Source organism: Rhipicephalus microplus, chromosome 2 (assembly GCF_043290135.1).
Source record: "Rhipicephalus microplus isolate Deutch F79 chromosome 2, USDA_Rmic, whole genome shotgun sequence".
In the NCBI taxonomy this organism is placed as follows: domain Eukaryota; kingdom Metazoa; phylum Arthropoda; class Arachnida; order Ixodida; family Ixodidae; genus Rhipicephalus; species Rhipicephalus microplus.
The window spans coordinates 130,437,948-130,464,042 of NC_134701.1; the positions used below are offsets into that span (position 1 = coordinate 130,437,948).

The following is a 26,095-nucleotide window of genomic DNA, read 5'->3' on the forward strand; positions in this document are numbered from 1 at the left end:
CCGCGCCATCTTGGTCTTGTTTTGACTGTGAATTATTTCTCTCTCGTTTGCCGCCTTTCAAAATAGCGTCAACAGCGCAGTTGAGACGCTATTGGTGTTTCCCCAGGATGTGATGCGGAGCGCTGGTTAGCTAGAGCAGCTCATTCATATCTCGCGGGCAAAAGCGCGCCTGCCATTGGCTGTTGCACTGGCAGCGGGGGCTGTTCCTCCCGGCAATGGCGTGTCCTGCGCGCTCGTCTTGCTGTTGCTCTTTGCTCCGTCTGCCTCGACAGATTTCTGCTTACGAGCCGCTTTCTGACTTCCGCTGTATTTTTGATCAGTTTCTCTTCTTTTTTCTTTTCTCACAACTTCTGTGCCCTTTATTTTTGTTGCTGTGCGTGATGCCGGTAACGAAGCCGAAGACGGTGCACAAGTTCAGAGCGCGGAAACGCGTTATGCAGGTTTTACGAGAATCGAAATGCCACTTTTTTGCTGCAAGCGCCCAGTGTGTAGACACTTGCAGCAGCGAAACTGGCTGTCGGTCACCACCAGTCCAGAATCCGACACACTATGTGTACCTGGAGCCACGAATGCATCGAGCGTGTCTGAGATCGCCGGATCCAGCACGTGCCTTGAATCGGTGCCGTCGAGCATGACACCGAGTGTTGCTGAGATCACCAGACCCAGCACTCCGTCTGCATTGGGGTCATCGAGCGTGCGTGGGTTGTTGACTTTTCATCTGCGGACGCATTTTCTAACTAAGGAAAAATTCATGCAAATGCAAGACGTTGAGACCCCATTCACGCTGAACTCGAATCTATGTCAGGAACGTAGAAAAAATGAACTGATGAATCCGACTCTTGCACCTGCAGTGACAAGTGATGGTTAACATTTCTCGCTCATCCAAATGAACATGTATAACGTGGTGCTCAACTTCACAGTGTGCAAGCAGTGCTTGAAAAATGGCACGACTGTCCGAAAGAGCAGCAAGCTTGGACTGGCAACAAAGCTGGAAGTCGTGTGCTCCTCTTGTGGCACTATCGATAAAGTGTGGACATCACCCCGCAAACAGCACTCGCAGGCCATTGATGTGAATGTCCGCGTCATAGTGGCTATGAAGGAAATAGGTAAGGGGCAAACAGCTCTCAACGATTTTTTGGCAGCCATGAACGTCTCTTATAATGGTCTCCACCATAAGACTTATCAGAAACACCTGAAAGAGACGCTTAGGAATGCAGAAGTCTCCGCTTTGGACAAGTTTTATGCTGAATCTGCCACAGCAGTGATTGCTTCGTACAAAAAGATGGACCACACCTTACAGCTTTATCAAGGACATCATCGTGGTGTATGATGGTACTTGGCTCAAGCTTGGGCACACATCACACATCGCAGTGGGAAGTGTGATTGCCTTCTACACGGGCCCCACATTAAATGCTGTAGTTCTGTCAAACCACTGCCTTGGATGTCAAAAAGGGCCTAAACCTGCAGATGCCGCCTGTGAAAGCTGGCATGAGCACTGCATTTGCCAGAAAAATATTAATGCAAAATGTGAAAGCATGAAGGTAGAAGCATGGACTTATTCAAAAGGTCCATGGACAAGCATGGCCTGCCGTACACAACCCTCGTGTGTGATGGGGTCAGCTGCACATTCTCTGCCCTCACTGAAGAGAATGCTTACGGGCTAGTGGCCATAGTAAAAAAGGAGTGTCTGAACCATGTTCAGAAAAGGATGGGAAGCCCACTTCCAAGCATTGTGCCGAAGAGTGACAAGCCACTGAGTGGGAAGGGGAAGCTCACTAAAGCCCTCATTGAGAAGCTCACAAGTTATTACGGTTGGGCACTCAGAAACAACTTCAGTGGCGTGACAGCAGTGCAGCACACAGTAATGGCAACATATTGGCACGTCAAACCGACCGACCGAGACTCTCACCATGACCTTTGCCAAGAAAGAGTTGAGTTGGGGTGCCACCATAGAGCTGCAGAAGCAAAGGGTGAGCCACAATCCAGGCACAAGCACAACCTACCAGACTATGTGGCTGAGGCTGTGTTGCCCATCTATCAGCGACTTTCGCACGAGTCTCTCCTTCGGCACTGCTTGGCAGCAAAGACTCGCAATGCGTCAGAGTCATTCCACTCTGTTCTTTGGTCGCTAGTGCAAAAAGAGCAGCACTCGTGTTTGATTGCTGTTGAAACAGCCCTGCGTGAAGCGGTGCTGCGCTACAACGCCGGCTGCTGCAAAGCAACAGAAAAAATATCAAACGCTGTTGGATTTCGACCTGGGCACCTAGCCATCGAGCGAGCTTTTGAGAGAGATGCCCTATGTCTGAAAAAGAATTCCAAACAGCACTTGCAGAAGGTGGAGGGAAGACAAAAGAGGAAAAGAGCGCACAAAGACACTTCAAGAAACTATGCTGGAGCTTTTTAAGGAAAACACGTGTGCTTAACTTTCAAAGCCCATTTTTTTCAAAATAGATTTTTTAGCTAGTTGTATTACTGAGGAAAGTGATTTCTCAAGAACTGCTTATCAGACTTGTGTCATTTTTTTTTTTTTTCATTCTGTCCTTGGATGATTTTGTCAGGCTCTATCAAGCTTCTTTTTTTTTTCATTGGGCCATGAATTATTAATGAACAATTAATTTTTGATAAATGTCATCATTACTGGCTACATCAAATTCAAAGCTGCAGAAAAATATTTTGAAGGGGAAATTGAAAAAAAAAAAGCGGCTTGTTAGCGCTCTAGGATATATATCCAGGGATGACCACAAATAATTTCGGCCTTCTGATATGTCCAGGGATTTCTTGCGGATCTTCCTCAGGCACACAAGTCAACCACCCAGTTAGACCTCAGTAACTCTAGAGCTGCTTAACACAATATCATGAAACTTGCAGTTTCTCTAGTTTTAATGTGGTGAACATGCCTTGAAAGTTTCATTGAGATATCTTAAAAAATAAAGAAGTTCGGTTTCCAGGGTAGCCTGCCCTCTTAAACTGCATAGCACTCCAAAGTATCATGTAGCAATTTTCGAGAAAACTGCACCAGGAGTTGTGGGTGAAACATGCAGAAAGCGACAGCACTGGTAAGAATGCCTGTACAGTAGCACAGCATGTTTAACCGGAAGTCAAAGCAGACGACAGCCGTAGGTCACAATCCTTTGCGTGATCCACGATTTTGCTATCCACCTGTTGCGTTTCAGATACTGGGAAGTGTGCTCATAAAGTTTAAAGATTGCAGGCATCGGCATTTTAAAAATGTGTCACAGCCACTGGGTTTTTTGTGGATGAAATTTAAAAGTTACAGATGGCTGCATTTCAAGGCAGTCTGAAATGCGTCTCAGCCACTGGGGAATATGTAGACGAGGTTGCTGTTGCCTCTGGTCATTGTTCAGAAGTGGAATTCGTATTTTAGAAGATGCGGCATTTAATTACACCTTTTTTTTTGTTTTTGTAGGATGTACGAGTGCTGCAGTCTTCAATCAAAAGGTTTCACTCCCAAAACCCCATGGTCGATCAGACCCACTTTCCCTCTTCTCTGGAATTCAGTGAGTTATGACGTCATTCGTTCTGCAAAAACTGCACTTGTCAATGCAGTCTGTGGCTCTAGGCTACTGCTTCTGCTCCTACGATGTATTGAATCTTGATGAGAAAGTAATGAAGGTATACGAACATTAAAACTTTCAATATTTCGTGAGCAGTGTTTGCTGTTCGATTTGGTTCACACCAAAATTGAACTATTTGAAGTATTCGAACTTTCAGAAGGTAAATGTAGTCATCTGATTTTTCAGACTCTCTTGGGACTGCAAAGTCATCTGAAAATTCTGACTGCCTGAAAAATCTAATTCTGCTTTTTTGCTCCTTTTGAGTGGTCAAATTGCTACTGTCTCATTCGAAATAGCTTTAATGCTTATCAGTACATTCATCTGGCATTTTGGTTCATGTTCAAGCTTTTGTGAGTTCATACAGTGCCTGCCGTGAACCCCAGTTTACATGCCAGCTGCAAATTTACGACTTGTGATGAGCACCGCTGATACCTTGAAAACCTAGAATAAATTGTGCTTTTTTTATCGCTCAGAGTGTTTGGAAAAATGATGATGCACAATCCAAAAACTATTGTGGAAGAGCGCAGGAGTTGTCTGGCTATCCCCGACGCGTATATGCACATAAACAATGCACACATTCAATTTCGAATCATTCAATTTCGAACTAGGAATGATCGCCTTCACCACTGCAGCATTTGCTGCCGGGTGAAGGCGATCATTCCTAGTTGTGTGCAGCATATCGCCAACTTAGCTGATGTCGCTGTAAAATATGCACACATGTCACAAAGAGTTTAGGGATGTGCACTACATTCCTAAATGTACATGGGTGCTGTTGTGATGGCGAGTCATAGTTGAACCCCATGATAACGAAATTCCAAGTAAACGAAATTTTTACCGCAACGAAATATTTTTGGAGAACCAGCGACATCCAAAGGAGTCCATACATTTTGTGACTCGCAGTTACGGAACATAATTTTACCGCAGTCTCTCATTAACGAAATTTTTGAAACAACAGTGCACAAGTAATCTATGTTCATAACATTAACTGCATTCAAAAACTGCTCAAATGCATTCGTGGTACATTTAAATTGTGCAAAACTATCGCCACAGCGCACGAGAGCACAGCACGAACAAGAGTATAGAAGCAGTCTACTGGCGAGTTGTTACAGTGTGTGCGCCAGCACTTGCAACTTTGTCACTTCGATTAAAGAGTGCAATTGCTGTTCGAGCGACGCAGCTCTCCTCCTCCACCACCCCCTCACTACCTCCCTTCATTCTCCTTCATCCATTGACAGACTTGCAGGGCATTTACTTTTCACTTGAGCATCCACCAATCGGATACCGGGCAACGTTATTGCACATGCACCCTTTGTGTGTCAGAGATGTCGGGCTCATTTCAACGCTGCTGCAGCTGTAGTACACTTGTCTGTGGTGAAAAATACATTCCGTGAAAAAGGAGGGGAGCAGAAGAGAAGTGAGGCACCGAACTACCAACTGTTTAATGACAGTCTCAGAAGTGTACAGAAAAAGAGAAAGCATTTCTATGCATGCGTGAATGGCAACACATGACGTAGTTGGGCGCATCATTTTCTTCTCTTCTGCTCCCCTCCTTTTCATGAAATGTATTTTGCGCCACAAACAAGTGTACTTCAGCAATGTAAGCACCAATGCGTTCAAAAAGAAGTCCTTTTGCTTCAGCTGTGTTCGTCCCAAGCACTGAGGTACTTTAACTCGCGCGTAGAACATACGATGCATGGGTTTAACTTATCATCTTGGACTTCACGAAACATTACAATGATGGCATAAACCGTCCAAGTGTCCACATAATTACAGTTATGTTTCGTTGGTAGAGCCCACTGGTAACGTCTTTCATTCTGAAGGGGCTGTGAAATAAGCTGATGATGGTAAAGCAGTAATGGAAAACCTGCGCCAAAATTGCGCCAACTGGTAATTACTGCACCATGCTGCTTCGAAAGGGTATTTTTTGTCTAAATGAGCCATTGCTGCCCCACAACGCGGTTGTGGAAGCAAAAGTAATCGTGAGTGACAGTACGGGATAGTCGCCATCTTGTACACTTGTGCTGCCGCATTTGCGTAGGGTTGCGATGCTGCAACATCACGGAAACAGCCGATTCCGATTTCCACGCAATTGCGGCGGTGCCTTTTCTCCTAACCATTGGCAAAGACCGAAACTGATGTGGTAACCACCAAATAGCGTGCCAATATAACATTGCCGATAAAAATACCTACGTGTGCAGCGTAGCATTGCATCAAGCCTACTGCACGCTTTTAATAGCTGGTGACTACCTGACCGTGCTGGGGCGCCGATCGCTGCCGCCTTGTTCGTTGTACGAGATCATGTTCAGCGTGCACCACTTCGCAGAAACAAAAGCAGCTTGCTGTTGCGAAGTGGAGCAATGTGGATCGCGGACACTGAGAGAGCAAGCATACTGCGCGCTTTCATAACGCGGCAACCCTAACACACCTTCGTCTGCTGCCAGGATTGCTAGATTATCGCTTGCAGAAAGTTCGCATCATTGCGTTAACTCAATAGCCTTCTTGCCACATCTGTGCGTGGTTTGAAGGGGAGGGGGTGCACGCGGCTGGCACGGTGTGTACGCCAAATAGGCGAAGCGCTGCACGCAACTAGCCAGTACACAGCAGGCTCCATTGCAACCGTACTGTGCAGTGTACCAAATTTAGAGAAGTGTTGTGCTATATATTTGTCGAACCTTTTTTAGAGTTGGAAACAATGCTTGTGGTTACTGTATACACTTCCAATGTATGGCTCTGCATCTAGACTCCATGGAAAGTGCACTAAACGGCATTATAATGGCTAACAGTTTTGATTGATTTGCTCTTGCCATTGCAAAACATTTTATTGCTGCTTTGTCTCTTATTTTCTCCACCAGCGTGCGTCTGCTTGACGACTGAAGGCACAGTTCAGGCATCCTTTTTGGGCCTGCAGCGACAGGTGAGTCATTAGCACGCCAAGCAGAAATCGTGCATTGTTATTACAGGGAACAAGGGTGGAAGTGCCGCACCAATTGTGTGATTCTGCGCCAATCTGACCTGCTGCACCAGGTTGCTCATAAACGGCGATTTCCCCGATAATTGTAGATTGGAAGTGTAAACTGCCAAATCTAGCTGACTGTTATTGTTCATCGAGCAACACCGAGCGGTGGCCACACCAAGGATGTGGTCACATCCATATTCAGTGGAGTTTGATCGCGTTGTAATTTGGTTCATTCATGGGCCTTTCTAGCGCGCGTCTCATCGCTTTTATCGCCATGGTTTTCCCGCAAAAAGTGGTGGCACCAACGTGAGTAACTGTGAAGGATCTAGTAATGCAGTGAAAGCTTGATAATTTGTACCAGCTGGAAACTCAGAACGATTATGCACTAAACCGCACTGCTTGTTTACAAGTGCAAATGTGCATCTCTTCACATGCCCCATCGCCACCAATAAAAAAAATACAGTACCACACCAGACGTTTCCCAAAGTACCCACCAAAAAATTTTTTCTTCCTTTTTGCCAGAGTGAGAAAAAGATACTATCGTGTTATAGCACGTAGTGGCAATGCCAAGGAGTATTTCAAATCTATTACAGTGTCAGGGATACGCACTGATTGAATCAGCAACAAAACGGGCACTGTCGGCTATTTGCGATATACCTACATAGGCGCTTCTCTTCCGCAATCTGGTACTAGGCAACAGCTGACAATTTCATTGAAGTAAGGAGCGGACGTGTAGACTTTGATCGTCTGGTTAGTTGCGTGCAGCGCAGCACTTATGTGCCCATGCTTTCGATGCCGGGCAGCTTGGTGTACTGTGCGTCAACGTTACTGGATGGAGCCAGTTGGGAAGCTGCACGAGTTCGCACAGAAGCGACGCAGCCGCTCACCATCTCCGAAAATGGGGGGGCACTGCGATTGTTTTGCAACCTGGTCATGTGTCTTGCTTCGTGCGTCGTCTGCTCGTCGTCTGTTCTGCACACAGTCTCCGAAGAATGCCGCTGCCTACTTGGAGCATGTCTCAAAGAACCTGGTTAGTGGATGCATAATGAGAGCTTTCTTGCCACAACCGCTGCATAGATGAAAATGGACACAGCTTAGAGCTCGGCACGAATTATCTGGGAATTATCGTGTGGTGCAATGAGCGCGCGTCGCCACATTGTGTGGCAACGTGTGCTCCAATCTTCCACGTGTATTTTGCCCCGCTTAGAGGAGGGGAGCAGCGCTCCCTTGCATGCCCTTATCTCGCTCGCGGTGGGGAGAAGGGGAGGATCGTACGTCTTGGCTGGCCTCGGGCTTTACCTGGAACGATTCTGTTATGGTTACCGGGCGCACAAAGGTCACTGCAATCATTGCACAGTCTTCGTTTGCAAAAAGCGTGCACTTTGCAGACACAGCGAAGTAACAACTGAGACGCTTATTCACGTGCATCTGTACCTGTGAGTACTTTTCGTGTGCCATTTGTACGTGAGAAACGTGGGGAACATTTCGATCTGCTTTCCACTCTGTGCATGATCTTCCCATTTGTTGCTCTCGGGTTCATTGCTTCGCCTTTGCTGCAAAGCTGTGACTTTTTTTTTTTTTGCAAATTGCGAGTTACCTCATTTTCGTTTGCATGAAAGTAGTTCATAAGTATGTCCTCTTGTGCGCTGTCAAAGTCATCAAAGCACCCTCGTTATTGTTAGCACTTTCCAAGTAAGCAAATTGAGAACTTGCCATTGTGCCACAACAGTGTTGAATGATGTGCAACACCGATGCAAGCTCTGGAGTGCCGTAGAATGTTGTTGGCGGTGGCACCTTGATGACTGCTTGGGTCCACTTCTACTGCACCGGCGAGTACTTTGGCCATAATCTAGGCATCGACGCTGTCTACAACACCTGTGTCATCATCTGCATCAATGAAGTCACTTTCTGTACCCCTATCCAAGATTGGGCCCGGATATTCTAATAAGTGCAGCATTCACTGGAGTGCCGTGAACCGCGGTCAGCAGTCATGAAGCACGCAAAACTCGTTGCCTGGCACTGAAGCTTGCTGTGAAACAGTTCACAACGTTGCTTGGCTTGAGGGTCTAAGCTACAGTCGTTATTTGTCTTGCTACCGGTTGTTCAATGTTTATTTCAACATTGCGAAAGAGAACTCTGCACACAACAAAGGAGCAAGTCCCCACCGTGGATATCTTGGCAGTGGCACTTGTGGCTTTGTAGCAGCAGCCATTGCTCTGACATGTATAACATGGAAATCAAAAAGTGTAGCTTCCGATATTGATGTTTGTTTACAGTCTCTTATAGAGTTTCTTACACGCTAAAAGAAACTCTAGTGCTAGTGTCTATGAGAGCTGCAATGCATGGCGCTTCAGCGAGCATGAGAATGGTGAGTTCTACTTAGATTTGTCTTTGTTTTTCGTTTACTGCTTTGTCACAAAACAAGAATTGGCAAATGTTCTGAAGTTACTGTTTAGCACATTAATCTTTTTGGCTCACCAACTCTAATCTGGTCATGAATTTCACAACCATGCATTCTTCCACTCGAAACAAAAGCAAAACATAGCAATAAACGAAGCAATAAACAAAGTGACGAGGCAAATTCATGTACTACCATAATTTCCATAGTCGCTGAACGAACGCAGTGCCTGAGTCCCCTCTAGTTACTTTTAGGGAATGCTTTGCCATCCCTAATTTGCAGGTCTCAAAGGCCATGCTTTCGAAGCCAGCATTCCGCCATCTTGTTTCATTATTCTTTTTAGTGATCAATAATATAAAAAGTATTTTTTTTTTTTCAGGACATAAACATGTGTTACGCCCGATGGCTTATCCGCATTACTAAGTGCAAACTGCCAATTCCAATGATCACACTGATTGCTTGTTCTGTATCAGCCTTTTCATCCTGTAATCCTGTGTGCTCATCTTAGTTCATACAATTGCTTTGGTATAGTGTGCAACCATCACATTTGTTTGGCTTCCTTGTCTTTTGCCAGTTGCTTAACTACATGAACACGGAAGGTCCATCGTGTCTTGGCAGTGCCAGCGAACTCTACGTACATTTCACCATCGTTGGTCTCATCAGTGACAGCTTTCGCACGGGAGGATCACACCTGAGTCAAGCAGTAAGTGAACCTTGGGTTGTGAAGTGGTCCCACAAATTAATTTTATTGCAAATGGAATAAATAAGCGAGGAGCAGCTGCGGCATTGATTCTTCATTTGGGAAGTCTGCCTCGTGGGAACAGTGACTATGATGCTTGCCTACTGACCCATAATTCGCGGGGTCTAGATTCCAGTCACGGCAGTCGCATTTCGATGGAGCCAGAATGCTAGAGATATGTGCTGTGCTCTGTGCACGTTAAGGGTGGTACATGGCGCTTAAGGCTATCTCTTTCATTTTCTGAACATATTCAGTTTAAAAGCACAAATATAACGTATTTACTCGCTTAAACCTCGCACTTTTTTTTTATGTAAAACTGACGAAAAGTTGGGGAGTGTGAGAATTACGCGAAAATTTTGTTTTACAAAAACGTACGGAGCGGGAAAAAACGGAAACAATGTGGTCGCAAATAGGAATTGTCACGCTAGCACGTAACTACAAGCTTTCAGAAGTACTAATCAAGACTTGCCTTAACAATAAAGCCACAGGCTCAAGACAAGGCAAGATTTATTTGAGGCACAAAAGCTGCGACGGGTTTTCAAATATCGTATGCAAAATTGCGAACATTGCGGGCTAAGAGTTAGCGTTCTTCACTCAACGGAAGCCCGAAAAAGGCTACCATACGACAACAACTTTGTGCTGATGGCCATCTAACACTAAATCATCTGCAGTTACCTTCTGTCGAAATAAAGTTTTACCATCTGTCGCAGTCTTAGGCACACGGAAGGCCCAGCGCATCTTGATGGCTTTCAGCTGCCCATGCTCCTGTCACCAGTAGCGAACACAGAGCTCGTTGAATCTAAAGTACCTACCGGTGGCCCTGCTTTTGCTCTTTAGTGCATGATCAATGACTTCGAAAGGAGCCGTGTGACTTCCGTATAGCCCCATAGCGTGACCACAGAACAGACTCAACCTACAGCGCAAGGCACATTTGGTGCTTAGCTTGGCTTGGAGCTGCATGCGTTGATAGTACTCATAATGCCTAAAGGTGGCACCAGGCTGTTGTGCACTATCATCATCATTGGTTGGAAGGAACAGATGACATTATGGCTGCAATTTTCCGGGTTGTGATAATTACTCGCGAAAAGAATATATATGTTGTATTTTTGTTGGGCAATATAGGGGGTCCAAAAATAACCAAAGTACGAAGATTACACGAGTAAATACGGTACACGTATTTCTTTGTGCTGATTTAAAAAGTGCAGCGAATATTTCTTGGGATAAGATAATTTTTCAGATAATTAAACATTTATTACAGTTGTTTGGTGACACAATAGTTAACAATAAACTCTGCAGAAAGTTGTGCCTAATGTGTGAGCAAAAAAGCAGAATGAATCAGCATCAAAATGCAGCTAGCAATTCTCAAATCTAACAACAATTAGCAATTTAGCATCCCATTAATATTTAGCATTTACAGTACAGTTATTAACAATCTAGAATAAAGGCAGGATAAAAAACTATAGAAGATGTAAAGAAAGGATCTGCTTGCAGCAGTTCAGTCTTTATGCATTTAGCTTCATACAGTAAACAATGTTACAGCTGTAGCTATCCTAGAGCTTGATAAATTGTTGCACCAAACAAGTAGATCGAGTAAAAACTTGTTTTGAGAAAATGCAAGAAAACAGATAAACCTTGTTTTGAGCCCCATGTAACAGAAGATATCAATGTTACTGTTATGTGATTAGTAGCCACCAGAGACATGACCTTTATACCTACTGCTGTAGCATACATCATTCAGAAGCAGCATGCCGTTGAAAGAGCCCATTCTTTGTGCCTATTCTCAACGAAATATAGACCGTCTTGGTGATATTATTACTGTTGGGGCTGAACTATCAATTCAATATGTGGGAAACTTGGTCAGCACTTCAGGCGATGTCTATACATAACAAAAATACTACTAGTTTGAACTTTTTGTTCCCGTAACTTTTTATCTCTAACAATGGTGTCCCTCAAAAAAGCCTATGTGATGATAGAAATTTTCAGAGCCCTCCATCGCCACGTTGTTCTTCATAATAATTGATTGATATGTGGGGTTTAACGTCCCAAAACCACCATGTGATTATGAGAGACGCCGTAGTGGAGGGCTCTGGAAATTTCGACCACCTGAGGCTCTTTAACATGCACCCAAATCTGAGCACACAGGCAGACCTACAACATTTCCGCCTCCATCGGAAATGCAGCCACTGCAGCCGGGATTCGAACACGCGACCTGCGGGTCAGCAGCCGAGTGCCTTAGCCACTAGACCATCGCGGCGGGGCTTGTTCTTCATAATAACATCCTGCTTTTGGGATGTAAAAACCACAGATGTTATTTTCATGTGATAAGTTAATCTTTGAAGGCCCTGTGATATAAAGCTAAGATGAATTTTCATTGCAGTTGACCTTCGACTATCTGAACACTCTGGCGCATAGGTTGGATTCTTGTAACTTGGAGACAGGAGTTAGATTGGAGCCACCACAGGAATATAAATGTATCCGATGCGTAATCAGCTTGCAGTGACTTCATCTCTTTTTTTCACCAACCTATAGTAGTTCTTTTGTTTGAAATGAGCGTTTGTGAAATTCTTCTGTTAATGTACGTACACAGTAGGCATTTGACAGAACATCAGCCTTTCGCTGATATTTTTCTTGATGAGCTAAATCCAACGAAGCTGTGAGCTAGTGTTTAGACAGCTTTGTTGTCTGCTAACATCATTTTGCTGTGCAATAGCTGTGAGCATCATGTTATGGCTGAAGAGTTGATTTTTTTCCCTCAGGTGGCTCAGAAAGCGGTACTGAACGTGGCACTGGAAAACCGTCTAGTAGGATTCCTGGTGGCATGCCTCCGCGGTGAGATGTTTTCGCTTTGCAAGCTTTGCAAAGGGTGTACTCACTCTGTGGCCTTGGGAGACCTCCACAAGCCGTTTCACATTGCTTGGAGCAGTTGGCTGGACACATATTGCCACAAGTGTGAATTTGACTGATGGTTGCTTTGATGGTGTTAGTAATGTTAACACATTGTGCCAAGTATTCTCCAATATAATGAAGCAAATGAAGAAAGCGGAAGGGCCTCAGTTCGTTGTGGCTGCTCGCGAGCAACTAAGATGCTCTTCAAAAGAACTTGAGCCTGGCCGAGTTGGTGCGTACTGTTCGACATTTTGACCGCACAAAAAAAAAAAAAGAGGGCAGAGGAAGGTACGACGACATGGGCAGTAATCCTTCAACTCGCTTATTCGTAGAAAGACGTATCAATGTATAGCAACCTATGACATGCGCAGAAATCGTTACATCCAATCAGCTCAGTGGGGCAGCAACTTATCAGAAAAAAACAATTTGAGTTGGAATAACCTAATAGATGTATCGCTTACATGGTGAACACTTTTCTTTCTGATATAATAGGCCTCTAACAGCTCTTGAGCTGTTTGATCTTGTTTTCTGCTGAGAATCTTGATCCCCCTGAAACCATGGTTCACAGGTGCAGTCTCTACAGTGTCCAGGCAGGTTCGTCTAATAGTCTTTTTTTCTAACTTTTGTTTGTGTTCACTTATGTTCATGTCATAAGCACTGTATATTGCTAAGTCTCTCTATGAGTAAATGAGTTTAGCACCCATGTCGTCTTATCTCGCTCTGTTCTCGCCTTTTTGTGTGGCTGAGATGTCGAACAATTAGATGCTCTTCACGGAACAGTTGTACGACCAAGACCTGATGGAGGATTCCTTCTTCACAACGTTGTGTGGAAGCTCATACTATAGCCTAGTGTTTTCGATCACCAGAACGGTTCACTGTCTGTACAGACATAGGCAGGCATACTCATACAGTTTATGTACGAGTAGCTTTCTGTTCCGTAGTATAATCTAGATAGAATTGGCTGACGCATCCTCAGTTGTTAGCACTTTTTTCTTTTTCCCACAATTCATTCGTTCCCTGCTCCCATAAGAGGCATATTGGGGTTCCACTGTATTGCTTATCATGGTCAACTGCTAGTCCAGAATAGCTACAAATAGTGCACTTCCTATGCGTAGATGAGGCAGTTAGGATGACTCCTGATTCTGTTGCACGTTTAGTTGCATGACAATTTGGCTAATGCATGTGTTTTTCAACTGCCCAATTTCTTCCACAGCTCATTTGTCTGGAGAGCCGCTGCTGCCGTTGATGTTGGAGTGGACCTGGGCCAAGGTCAAAGAAATCAAGCAGTCTTTAGACATTCTGTGTAAGTCCTGCATGGAATTCGTTTGCTCAGCTTATCAGTAAACAAGTTACTTGAAAGGATCGTGAAACATTCTCCAAAAACTTTAAACTGCGTCTGTCTTCAGAATCCTGGCAGTTCACTTAATGCTCGTTTGATTGTCTCAGCTCACCGAGTACTTAAGTGGAATTTTGGTTTTCCAGCTCACGTTCCCATCAACTGTGCAGCTGACGTCACTTTAAGACAGCCAATGAAGTGTCTCTGTCGTCAACAAAACATGGCGATGCAGCGATGTTTTTGAGCCTTGTCGTATTTATTCGAATCCAAGCTGATAGATTCTTTTGCAACTTTTTTTGTATCAAACTCCAGTGTCGGCTTAGATTTAAGAATTTTGAAAAACACGCCATTTTCGTTGAGAAAAGTAGCCATGCCAACACCTGAGTTAAGTACTCATAGACGGCCACTATTTTGATAATTGTGGTGAGTGTTGAGGCGAGCCGTTCGTCATCTTGAGTCGCTCTGCGAATGGTCTGCGTATGGCGTAGCTCAGTGATCCTCAGTCATGGGTGTGTCGGGAACCCCTTGTGGACTAGTGGAAGGGATGGGGAACCCCTTGCTGTGAAGGGGAGGGAGGGGGGGTATGTAGGTAAATTAACACAACTGGAGCGGGAAACATGTGCCTTTTATTGCTACTGAAAACATCAAACTTGCTACATCACTTCATTTTGGACAGTTCATCAATACGTGGCATAGTCGCGCTTAAACTTTAGGTGGGTGAGGTTTTCACGGATCATAGAAATTGCTTCGCGGACCCCCATTTGAGAACCACTGGCGTAGCTCAATGGCGCCAAACAGGCGGTGTCGTTATAAAGCCGCTTATAAAAGGAAAGTTGTACTAGCTGTGGAGTCGTCATCCAATGTTCAAGCTGGGTGGGTTTGGAGTGAACGAAAAAAAAAATGTGCATTACTGGAGGGGTTGCAGTGTGAGACGACATCCCAGGAACTTTGATTGTGCAGTCTTTTGAAGTGCGGCATATTCAATGCACTTGATGGCACCGAGAATCGCACACTGTTTAAAGGCAGCGACACAGAAGACAGCGACGAGGGAATCAGCGACGACGAGTGGGAATAAGCGCGGCATCTTTATCATGTAAATAACTAGAAGCAGCGCGAAAAAACGACTAGCACACACAGAACAGGATTAGCAGCTGGTTTTTTTTTTAGTTATTTGTATCACGAATTAACTGCTTTGTTTCATTTTTATGTTCAATAAATGTTATCTCTTTGTGAACGTTGTTTCGTTCAGCCTACATTCGAGGTAACTTTTTTTCCCCAGGCTTCGGACTTTTGAAGGGGTCGGCTTAGAAACGGGGTCGGCCTAGTCTCGAGTAAATACTTTATGACCGTCGTTTATAGCATCATACTGTTTGGCGCCGTCACCACCATTCAACCTTCCGAAACTACATTGTCGTCTACTTGAGCGGATTCTGCTTTTGGGCTTTGAGTCGTACGCTGACGCACATATGCAAGTGTGAGATCGGCCAACGTCAAAGCAAGACAGTGGCGGCGGCGACGACGATGAAGGAGCCTGCGCCCTGGGAGCACTCGTGTCGAGACCGCGTGGCAGAACTTTCGCTTGTGCAAGTCTCATCCTTGAGCGTCCACTGTGTGCCCATACTATCGGGGCTGTCATGGTTGAGAGCTCGAAGCACTGCTCTGCGCTGCGGCTCGCTGAGCAGCTTGTAATAGTGAACGTTGTTTTCACTTTGATAAGTTGTGCATGTGGCACTGTCTGACAACGCACACGGTTAGATGCTGAATTGCACACGTGCGATTGAGCATCTGATTCAGCCTGCCACACCGCACGCAGCATACGACGATTCACGACAGATGGGGAAAATGAGCCATCAGGGGTCAGGCTCCGCCCACGTGCGGCACCTCAGCTTGCACACTCGGAAGGCATCGTATTCTCTTTATCGAGTTCAAAGTAAACAACCTCACACAGCCATGCTTCATTGTCTAATAACACCAACAAAGCTACGCCTTCGCAAGCGACAAGCGTTGCCACAGCCCACATTCATCCACAGATCCGAGCTTAGGCCTAATAAGGCCGAAAATCTCGGTACTGCAGCTCACTTTCCAACATGAGCTCAATGTCGAGCACTTCTTTTTGCCAACACGATAAAACTTGTACACTTATATGATTTTTTACACGTGCAACTGGTTTTCTCAATGGCCTCATTCTAAAGTGCAACAGTGAGAACGAAGCTGACCAGTTCGCTGAGATGGCCGGCGCCACTGTTTGTTCACCTGCGAAATGGCCTTCCATCATGGCTCGCTATCCCATTGGTGGTTGGTAAACGGACGTTGCCTTGCAGAAATAGCACACTGTGAGCATCAATTCATTCAATCATGAGTTATTATTCAATGTTTTCCGTGCTGCCGGCTACGACGATATTCACAAATACCAGGGCTATCAAAGCGGCGAGGAACAAACCTGCGACAGGTGCTCCGGCGCTGCCATTGGCTGCGGCCGCCAGACCAGTGTGGTTGCCACGCAGGTACATTCAGCAGGTTGGATGCTCGCTCAGCACGCGCATTGTTGCCAGTGGGCCAGTGAAGTTCGAGCGTTTCATTCATCCACCCTTTGTCCTGGCAGCGGACGACAATGTTTTCTGGGAACTTCTCCCCTTTTCAGCAGCGTCTCGTTTGAACGCGATGTAGGGTTGCAGCTTGCACCCATCTGCTGTGCAGGCCAGCATACAGTCACCCGCGCTTTTTCATTCCCGCTTGATCGCACAGCAACTTAGCTCGAGTGAACTTTCAGAGACGAGGGCATAACGAAGTACATAGACATCTGATCAGCGTTTCCGATCTGGCCCAGCTGAAAAAAACTGCCTTTTGCAAGGAAATCACGTGTTTCTCAAAGCCCACAAGCAGCTCTTCTTAGTTTTTGGCAGCTCCTGTGATATTGACGTACGCCGATGTTGGGAGAATCCAGCGTGGCACATGAAGCGGGACACCCAATGCTTGCTCACCTTGAAGGCAGCCTGCTCAATGCCTTGATCTCTCTTGCCCTAGCTTGCAGCAGCTTGATGTTGACAGCGAGCTGCACAGCCCATTGCTCGAAAGTTCGCCAGTTCTTGTTCAATGTCAGAAAAAGCTCCATTTTTCTGCCTCCGAAAACACCTTTGCTGGCTGCTGCATACTAAGAGGGCTTCTTTCTGCTTTCTGCAGCTGCCAATAGACTGCTCGTTCATGCTGAACTGTTGCCCCACAGCATAATGACCGGTGGTTTCAGAAGCTAAGATAGTAGGCTTGTGCGAATATTTGAATGCTTCGAATATTCGAACGAATAGGTGAGTATTCGAATTCGCTTCGATTTGAATTTAAATTATCGAATATTTTCGAAGTATTCGCAATAAACAAATGTACATTAGTCCGCCTGTAAAGGTGGTTTCACTGCAATGTAGTAATGCAAAGCCGTGAAAGCACCTACTCGGGAGAAGTTTGCTTTGCCGCGAAGCCCCCATTCAGATTTAAAGGAACCCTGCAACACTTGCTGGTCAGAAAACGCTGCTGATCGGTAGTAGAGGCTACCGAGAACACGCGAGGCAAGTATTATTGCGCAGCACGCGGCCTGAACCACAATAAATTTTCAAAGCTAAATATTGCCCTCTTCCCTCAGCAAATGACACTACAAGCTCAAAAATCACTTGTCACAGCCAAGAAAGAAAATACGACTCTGGTCAGTCATTGGCTGATTTGAGCATGGTGGGCTCGTCGTTATCGGACTGCCGCGTGAGGCCGCCGCTTGTCCACAAGTACTTGCATGATCGCACTGAAAGGCCTCGTATTCGAAGAAACAAGAGAGAGAAAAAAGGCTAAAGGTCGCTAGGTGCTCATGACGTTTTTTCTATTCTCGTGCCATCCTTCTCTACTCAGCTTCCAGATCTTTTTGATGGGTCGAGAATGGAGAATGCAATTGCAGCTTGCGACAAATTTTTGGAACTCGGCTCGTACTGGACCGATTCTAAAAACTTTGCGGCGGTAAATTGGTGAGGCGACAAGCATGTTTTCTGGCTCCATGGATACTTGAAAAAGTGTTGCAGGGCCCCTTTAAAGAAACATGTTACCCTCAAATCAGTCCATTTTATTAAGCTTGTTATGATGGTTGATATGATTTAAGTATAATAAATTTTAAAACGTTATGTATCTTACAGGTTATCACTCGGACCCTACCCAAACTACTAATCAAGGTTGTTTCGACTTTCTTTCAATGGAAAAAAAAAAGGCATTTGCATAAGGCCCTTTTTCAATTCAAAAGAAATATTGTGCAGGTTAGTTAGGTTATGATAAATATTCGCTTTTTTTATATGTCATACATACTATTCGAATTTGATTCGAAATTATTCGACCAAAATCCCTATTCGCTTCGGCCCTGAAATTCGCTATTGGCACAAGCCTATAAGATAGCCTTTCTTTTTAAGGCAGCTGTACACTGTTTTCGCAGAGCTGGCATGGCGTAAAGTCACAGATGTAAAATCGTGGTCGTTGTTATGTGTGTCAAGTGGTTGCAATTGCCACTGTTGCATGCCTGTTTGACTAACGTCACCAATGCTACAACGCTACTTACTGCATAAGTGTGCAGACACCTGATGACAGTGATAGCAACCCGCATTGCCGAAACCAAAACTATAAATTTGGGTCAAATATTCTTGGGATCTGCATATAGTCCAGGGCAGAAATAGTAAAATCCCGCAAAAAACCCTGGCCTATATATGGGTTTTTACGGTAATTTTTATCATGGTGAAGCCTTGACAAGCATGGAAGGATATAGGAATGATAGACATGTGGCCACTGTTGCGATGGCATTTTGAGGTTTTCTCGCCTTCTAGCAAAACTTGAGGGGACACTAGAATTTGATCAGAATTTCTCATAAATATGATTTAAGGCTACATACCAAGTTGTGATCTAACGAAACATTCATTTAGTAAACACAATATAGAGAGTGACGCTAAGGAGGTTCGGTCTCTGACGGGGACATCTTTTCACACATTTTTCTTACTTGACATTAGATTACGGTCTATACTTACAATATCGCCTTTACTGTCCTTTGCATCAGTGTCTGTTAGTTTTTATTAGTATTTTGTCTAGCAAAGAAAACGAGCCCTTAAATTTACTTTTCTTCATTCGTATTGTTGAGTGTTCTAGCATTGCCGGTTTATTGTAGGATAATTAGAAAAATATTGCATTGTTGGAAGAATGCACTTTTTTTTTAAAACTTCTTGGGCGCACAAGTTGCCAGTGATTGGAATGTTGCAACAACTGCTCCCATTAGCCACATTTTCTTAAAAGCTTCAGCATCCACACTACAAATGAAACTGCTCAAACACTGCTCCAAAATATGACTGTCTCTATTGCATAGAACGAGAACGGTCCTAGCCAACATCACAAGCTACAACTGAGAGAACTTGTGGTCAATATATACCAGATATAGTCGTTGTTGCTACCTTCTGTAAAGAGAGCCACCACGTCTGCTTTTCCTAAAGCGCCCCAAGATAATGAGATCTAGTGTGCATTGGCATTGGGATTTAGTATAGACGTCGGTAAGTTCTGTTGTGTGCAACTGTGTGTATGTCGACAATTTCACATGTGGGTTAGGCCCCATATTTATATTACTGCATATGGCTCCCAAAATGCAGCAACCATGCAGTCGCAGTGCTGGTGTGGCCATGCAGAAGAGCAGCAACCATCATTATGGTGGCAGCTTTTCCCATGGTCGCCACATTTACATTTTGTGTTTAGTGACAGAACAAGACCCTATTGGTTGCTGATGGGATATAAAAATACTGTTATTACTAAAACAACAATATATGATGCATGCAAATTGGCGAGGTTATCTATCAATAGTGAACATTCTAAAAACAAAATCGACCAGCCCCCGCCGCCCCAGATTTTGATTCCGAAAAGCAGGTTTTTTCATAAGTGCAACAGCTACACCAATTGTGCCAATTTGATACAATTATTTTTTTTTGCTCTTTTTTTTTGCTCTAACCTGCACCAGAATTCCCCAAGAAGTTTCTCCAGATCCTAATTGAGCTGTTGCACCCCTGTTCCCTCTTACCAGTTGAACAATTCTGTAAAATTTCCATTGATGGCCTGTGAAAACTGTGACGCCACCACATCACCACTGGATCTTGAGATGCATAGATCAGCTCTGACCCGAACATTTTGGGGAGTGATCAGCGAACACTGGCGCATCACATGTCATCAAAAGTTGGAGAAAGCCATCTACCGGTGCCCTTCGAGTCGGCTCGTCATCATGCTAAGCAAAGTCACACCACATCTGTCCACAGTGCATTACATTCAACTCATCTGCAATCTTCAAGGCAGATTGTGCCGCAGCCGCAACGAGCAATGTGCCGCCGCATATGATGGTACTAACGCTGTCATTACATTACCTGCATTGACCCCCTTCCTCATTGACGTTACCACCACCAGCAACATGAACTGTCCTGACTATAATATGCCCATGCTACAATCTATCTTTCACACAATAGTTCTAGAGTGTGCACGAGAGTTGACTGCACTGCAACAGCCTGTGTGTGTACTTGGCCTGCAACCGATTTTCAGCTTTTCAGTTGTGCTCACTATTGCCAAAAGCATCCCTTCATCGCGACCCTCGCTCGCTGCACCATTCCCAGTGCTGGCACTGAGAATGGCACAGTAGGCGGCTTTCTCAGTGAGTGAAAACATCGATGGCAGGGCCACGTCAGCCGCTTTCACGTCTTCTCAAGTCTGTCATGTCTCTCGCTACAGTTCCATTATTTACTAAACTGTGGCGTTTCATGTTAAAGTGCTAAATTAAATTTTTTGTTTCGTCATCTTTGCATTGCAGACATGCCGCTGTTTGACTGTTCCGGTCAAGATGTCACAGTGATTGGGTGCCGCATGTCGACACACCTTGAGGAGCTGCGCATCTTGAACCGTCTGCTGGAGCAGGCATTGAGCATGCAGGCCGACAACCGGGGTAAGCACGACTTCTTGACATGTGCCTTCTAGATTAGATCACCTCGCCAAACGGGGCAAGTCCCTGTCGTTCGAAAGCGACCCCCTGCATCACTATGCTGCAAGAGAAGCTGCACACAACTGTGATGTCCTTTGTAGGTAGCTTAAAATCAAGTATGCAAAAGAAAATAAGAGAGAGAAATTGTTCGAGGACCTGTTTCTTCGCTAAACATCACCTAATGATCTCATGGTAAATGTAAAAGGGCATTGTTTGCAGTTATTAATTGAAAGCTAAACACAGTAGACTCTCAGTAAACAGAAATTTGTTAAATGGAACTGATGCTCAAATGGAACAGGTGCTTCTGACAAAAATTGGTGTAGTGCTTGCATTCTGCACCCTTGTTCATCTCTCGGTAAATGGAGCTCCTGTTAACAGACCATATTTTTACCCGCCCCTTCAAGTTTCGTTTAGCGAGACTATGCTATAGGACATAAAAAAGCCTAATTTAAGAACTTGTGAAATGATTGCTTAGGTAGCTTGAACAAAGCAGCGCCTAGCATAAGATAGACAGAGCCCATACTCATGCGTCGGAGACATGCACCAGGTCCAGGTAGCAATCCTTGTATACGGGGAGTCTCTTATAAGCAGGGTACCATCTAAGCAGTTTCTTATCGAAGCCTATTTATATGTAGGCACACTGGTGTCTCTTATACCTAATTGTCTATTGCATAACTGTTTTTTATAAAAGAGTTCGACTGAAGATTTATTGATCCTTTAGTCCTGACTGCAAACTACTGCTTCCCCATATTTTCACAATAATGAGAAGCGCTGACAAGACATCTCTACAAATGGGAAGATTCAAGTGGTCAAATGTGTGCTCGACTTTCAGGAAAACTGGCAGACTGGCTCTGTATTTGAACAGCTTTCTTTGGTGCGTGCAAACGAAGTATCGACTATCGAAAAAAAGCTCGAAAAGAGTTGAAAACAATTTGTCCACAGCAGGGCTTCTCAAGCTTTCTGGCCGTGGGAAACCCCAGCAGCTTTTCCAAAGTGTTGCAGAACCCCTAACTTTTTCTTGAGCATGAAGACGATAGAAAGTGAAGGGGGAGTTAAAAGTAATACTTCATAGTTTCTAATCAGAATCAAATGGGAAAAGGTTTCCTCCATTCTGGCCGCTCGCGGAACCTTAGTGTGTCCTTCACGAAACCGCTGGGTTCTGCAAAATCCACTTTGAGAACCCCTGGTGCACAGGCTACAATTACAATTTTTAACTCTTTTGCAGTCACTGACGTTACTGGTACATTCCTGCATGTCCCCCTTTTAGTGTCACTGACATATCGGTAGGTTCTCAGTTAGTTGTTAAAAAATTCACACTGAAGCATGAAACTGGCACATTTTGCGTTTTCTTACTGCTTGCGCCATTTCTCGAATTTATCGATAGCCACATGAAATTTTTGCTTCTTGCCGTCTTGGTGCGTGTAGTGTTAAAGAGTACGGAGTGACTGTGTCCACCCTTCGTATCTGGGGGGGGGGGGGGGGGGATAGCGGCTCTGCATACATCACGCTCACGAATTTAGTGGCCATGCGGCGTGCATGTGCCGCAATGCGTCGAATTCAGGGGCACCGGCTGTTGCCTCTCAAATGGACCGAAGCATGACATGATTACCTCAGCTGATGTCGGGAGCGGGGCACCATCAGCGCTTGCGGGATCGACCTCGGCAGAGTTTTCATTTGGCTGCTCAGCAGTAGCTTCGGCTACAATCTCCACATCCGTGAGCTCCGCCATGAGCTCCGCCATGAGCTCCGCCATGAGCTCCGCCATGAGCTCCGCCATGAGCTTTGCCGTTCGGAGTTCGGCCTGTCGCGCTCCACAGGCCAAACTCTGAATGCACGAACACTGCGAGCACAACGACCGATGCCTGCCGATGCTACGGGGGAGGAGCTTGCAACAAGTGCGCAGTGTGCCGTTGAAACTATAGAGACTGCAACGACTGCAAGCTGCAAGGCAGCGGCGTGAGTCCGGGTGTAAAGCGCGCACATGGCGCGCCGATGCCGACTCGCCTGACTGCTTTTCCTTTCCCGGCGGCAACGCGGGCCGCGTCCGAGACAGTCGTCTGCGTCCTTTCCCTCTTATACTTTCCTCCTCAATCTTTACCTCCCACTCCCCCTTTTTCCGCACAAAGCCGTGTCAGTGCCTTCGTATTGAAAGAAAATAACAGCTCCGCACTTTTCTCTTCACTTTCCTCATTCAAAAACCTCTACCGCAAGGCTGCGGCGCGCGTACGCCACTACGTTAAAGTGGCGCTCTCGGCGCTATTGATGTGTGCAGCATTCGTAAACGCCCGCCGCTCTACCTCTACTTTCGAGAGTTGCGAGAAAGCTCACCGCCTGTCAATGGAGCACGGGCGGTTTGGGGTGGCTGAGTTCGATATATCCATTATATATATCAAACTTTGTTCGAAATAAAAAATAAATAATGCATGCGATTTCCCGCGTGATATAGGAACCGTTCGATATAGGCAATAATTCTATATATCCGTGTTTGATATATTGAGGTTTGACTGTATAAACAAATGAGGTTTTTGTATACCTGCCTCATACCTATCTGTTGTCTTGACCTCACAACACGCCATTCCTCTGCGTTTCAAACTCTCCTCATATTGCTGAAACAAAGCCGACACTGGGGGTGCCTCGTGGCCAGAAACAGCCGACAGTGGGAGGGTCATTGCACAATGTCAACAAAGGTATGTGCGATTGACTATCGCGATGATGTCTCACAGTTTACAAAGCAAGAGTTGTTTGTCGTTAAGCAGCAAGCCAATTGCATTGTAAGCCTATGCAGGCGTTCATTCACTACAAGTTTTCTCCCTTGGTTGGCTGCCCTCTGAGGGGCGCATTTTTCAGTACTGATTATCTGTTGCTTTGTTGAGTAAAACGAGCTTGACCACTCTTTGTTGTTGTAAAACGCAGATGTGCTGTGTGTGTGGCATGAGGTTACGGGACTTCTGGCGGGTCACCTGTCGGTCCTGCTGTTCTTGGTTCAAGCGGGGCTGCTGCCCGAACACCACGTGGGGGATGGGCTTTCTTACCCATACGCCATATTGAACACTTGGTGCCACCAGGCCAGGTAGGCTTTCTTTTTTTTGCATCACGCTGTTTGAAGTGTCTTTACAACTTGCATGCTCTTACAACCATCAATCTTCAAACTATTTGGTGGGACCAAGTGTTGACTCTGGGGGTGAGTCTCGATTGATGAACATTGGCTAAATTGTTGAGACTTTTCGCAAACATCTCTCAAGCATAAAAGGACATCTTTTAGGAAATTTGAAAGGAACACAAGATTGATTTGAGATGGCACTGTTATTGCCTTCAAATGATTCCACCTGGCAAGTAACCTATCTCACTGCTAAGCTGAAGAATGTATGTTTGATTTCCTGATTTTTGGCATTTCAATGTGGGCAAAATGCTAGGAGCTTTTTTTTATTTCATAGGCAGTGCAAAATTGAGTGGGGCTGGACAATAATACACATGCTCTATTTTTAAGGCTAATTATTGCACACTTGACATGACAGTATCAGACTATGTAACTACGTACTGCATTGTAATCCACCCCATACTCAAGCTTCTCGACTCTTCCGCTAGGCTGCCCAACATAGGTTCTTGTTACTTTTAAACAAGATTTAAAAATATAAATCCTGCTTAGTTTGCGAAAATAATGCTTGAAATGGTCACTACACTCAAGGCTGATTATAACAACGTGTAATGTTACACAAAAATAAGTTTGTTATATTAAAAAAATTCATTGTACGGGTATATTCCTAGCACTGTATTCATTGCAAGACCACGTATTGGCGTTATGCTGAAACAAATAAACAAGGAAGGGTATGCGCATGTCAAAACAAGGCCGCCAAGTAAATTCAAATTGATGTGATTTTGGTGCCCTTCGTAATTGGCCTCTCTGAAAACAGTGTCCATGTGTTACAACCTACAGCAGATTGCACATCGTGTGCCAGTGCACTCATAAACGGTGCACAACCAACAAATTACCTCGAGTTTTCGCCACATGCGTGGGAGGAGAAATTGATACCTGTTATAATGCGGCTGAAAAATAATCAATCTTTGTCATAATAAACACACTTCTGGCCTTCAGCATGCCGCAGTGTTTGATATATCAGATGTTACGCTTTGTGGCAGTGCAACAGTTTCTTACTCTTGCATTGGAAATTCAAGGGGATTTATCAACAGTTCGATAATAAATAATTCGATATGTTGGAGTTCGATATACCCGAGATACACTGTACTTGCATAGCCCTTCTTTTGTTACGGTTATATTTATAAGGTACTCATGTTGAAAGGCCGAGTGTGCATGCGCAGGCAGACACCGTTCGTGTTGTCTTTACTTGTGTTCATGTACGCACCTCTAGTCCTTTAGCATGAATGCCTGTAAACTAGCTCACCTCCGTTATTCTTGAAAGTCATGAATTCAAATTCTTGTGCAGGAATGACATGGGTGGGAGGCTTCTGGTGGACGTGCTTGCGGAGGCAGTCTTGCAAAACTTGGAGAGCACCAACAGTGGTCACCCTCTGACGACATCCTACCCTCCGCTTAACCTACAGAGAGCCACTGAGCTTTACCTTCAGCGTGGCCTTGAAACCTGGGAGCCTCACGCAATCACTTACTACCTTCTGTTGGACATCTCTGCTCTCATCTGTCAGGAATATCCAGAGGTATTCACGTTGAGCCTTCTTAGTTCTTGGCTGAATGTCTAGAGGCACGCAAAGTGAAACCTAATAATTTTAGACTGATAATTATCCGATGACAGATTTTTAGTCTAATAGTTATTGTTTGAGAACTCCACTGACAATCAGAGGTTCATGCTTTATTTATAAAATATTGCTCTGAAACTCAAGCACTTGAGCAATGGTGTTATGCCATAGATTTCAGCATTTGTTACAAGCTTAGTAATATAATTATAGCTGATACGGTTTTTTATACTGTATGAATTTATAATATTTTCTGGCTGAATAGTTTTGTGTACACTGGGCCTGAGTTCAGATGTTATAGGCACAGTCACGATGGGCGATACAGACTTGGTCATCAAAACCGTTGAGCAACAAACGAGAGCAGCATGCTCCAGAAGCTCCGAAAATATTTACACGGCCAGCATCTAGAGTTGAAACTGGGCTTGTTTGCCGCACCAGCTGTGGTAAATCTACAGTCACTTTCAACGCAGTCATATTTGGTGACAA

The 26,095-nt window shown here is 44.8% G+C and overlaps 1 protein-coding gene across 2 annotated transcripts in view; it reads left to right on the forward strand.

The window, feature by feature from the left end:
* LOC119170733 (uncharacterized) overlaps positions 1-26,095 on the forward strand; it is a 153,641-nt gene that overhangs the window by 65,394 nt on the left and 62,152 nt on the right. For both annotated transcript variants that reach the window (XM_037421981.2, XM_037421982.2), the window contains exons 12-19: positions 3,428-3,518; positions 6,428-6,489; positions 9,504-9,632; positions 12,425-12,497; positions 13,768-13,857; positions 20,735-20,866; positions 23,816-23,972; positions 25,345-25,573. In XM_037421981.2, coding sequence (XP_037277878.2) covers positions 3,428-3,518; positions 6,428-6,489; positions 9,504-9,632; positions 12,425-12,497; positions 13,768-13,857; positions 20,735-20,866; positions 23,816-23,972; positions 25,345-25,573 — 963 coding nt within the window. The remainder of the gene's footprint in view (positions 1-3,427; positions 3,519-6,427; positions 6,490-9,503; positions 9,633-12,424; positions 12,498-13,767; positions 13,858-20,734; positions 20,867-23,815; positions 23,973-25,344; positions 25,574-26,095) is intronic.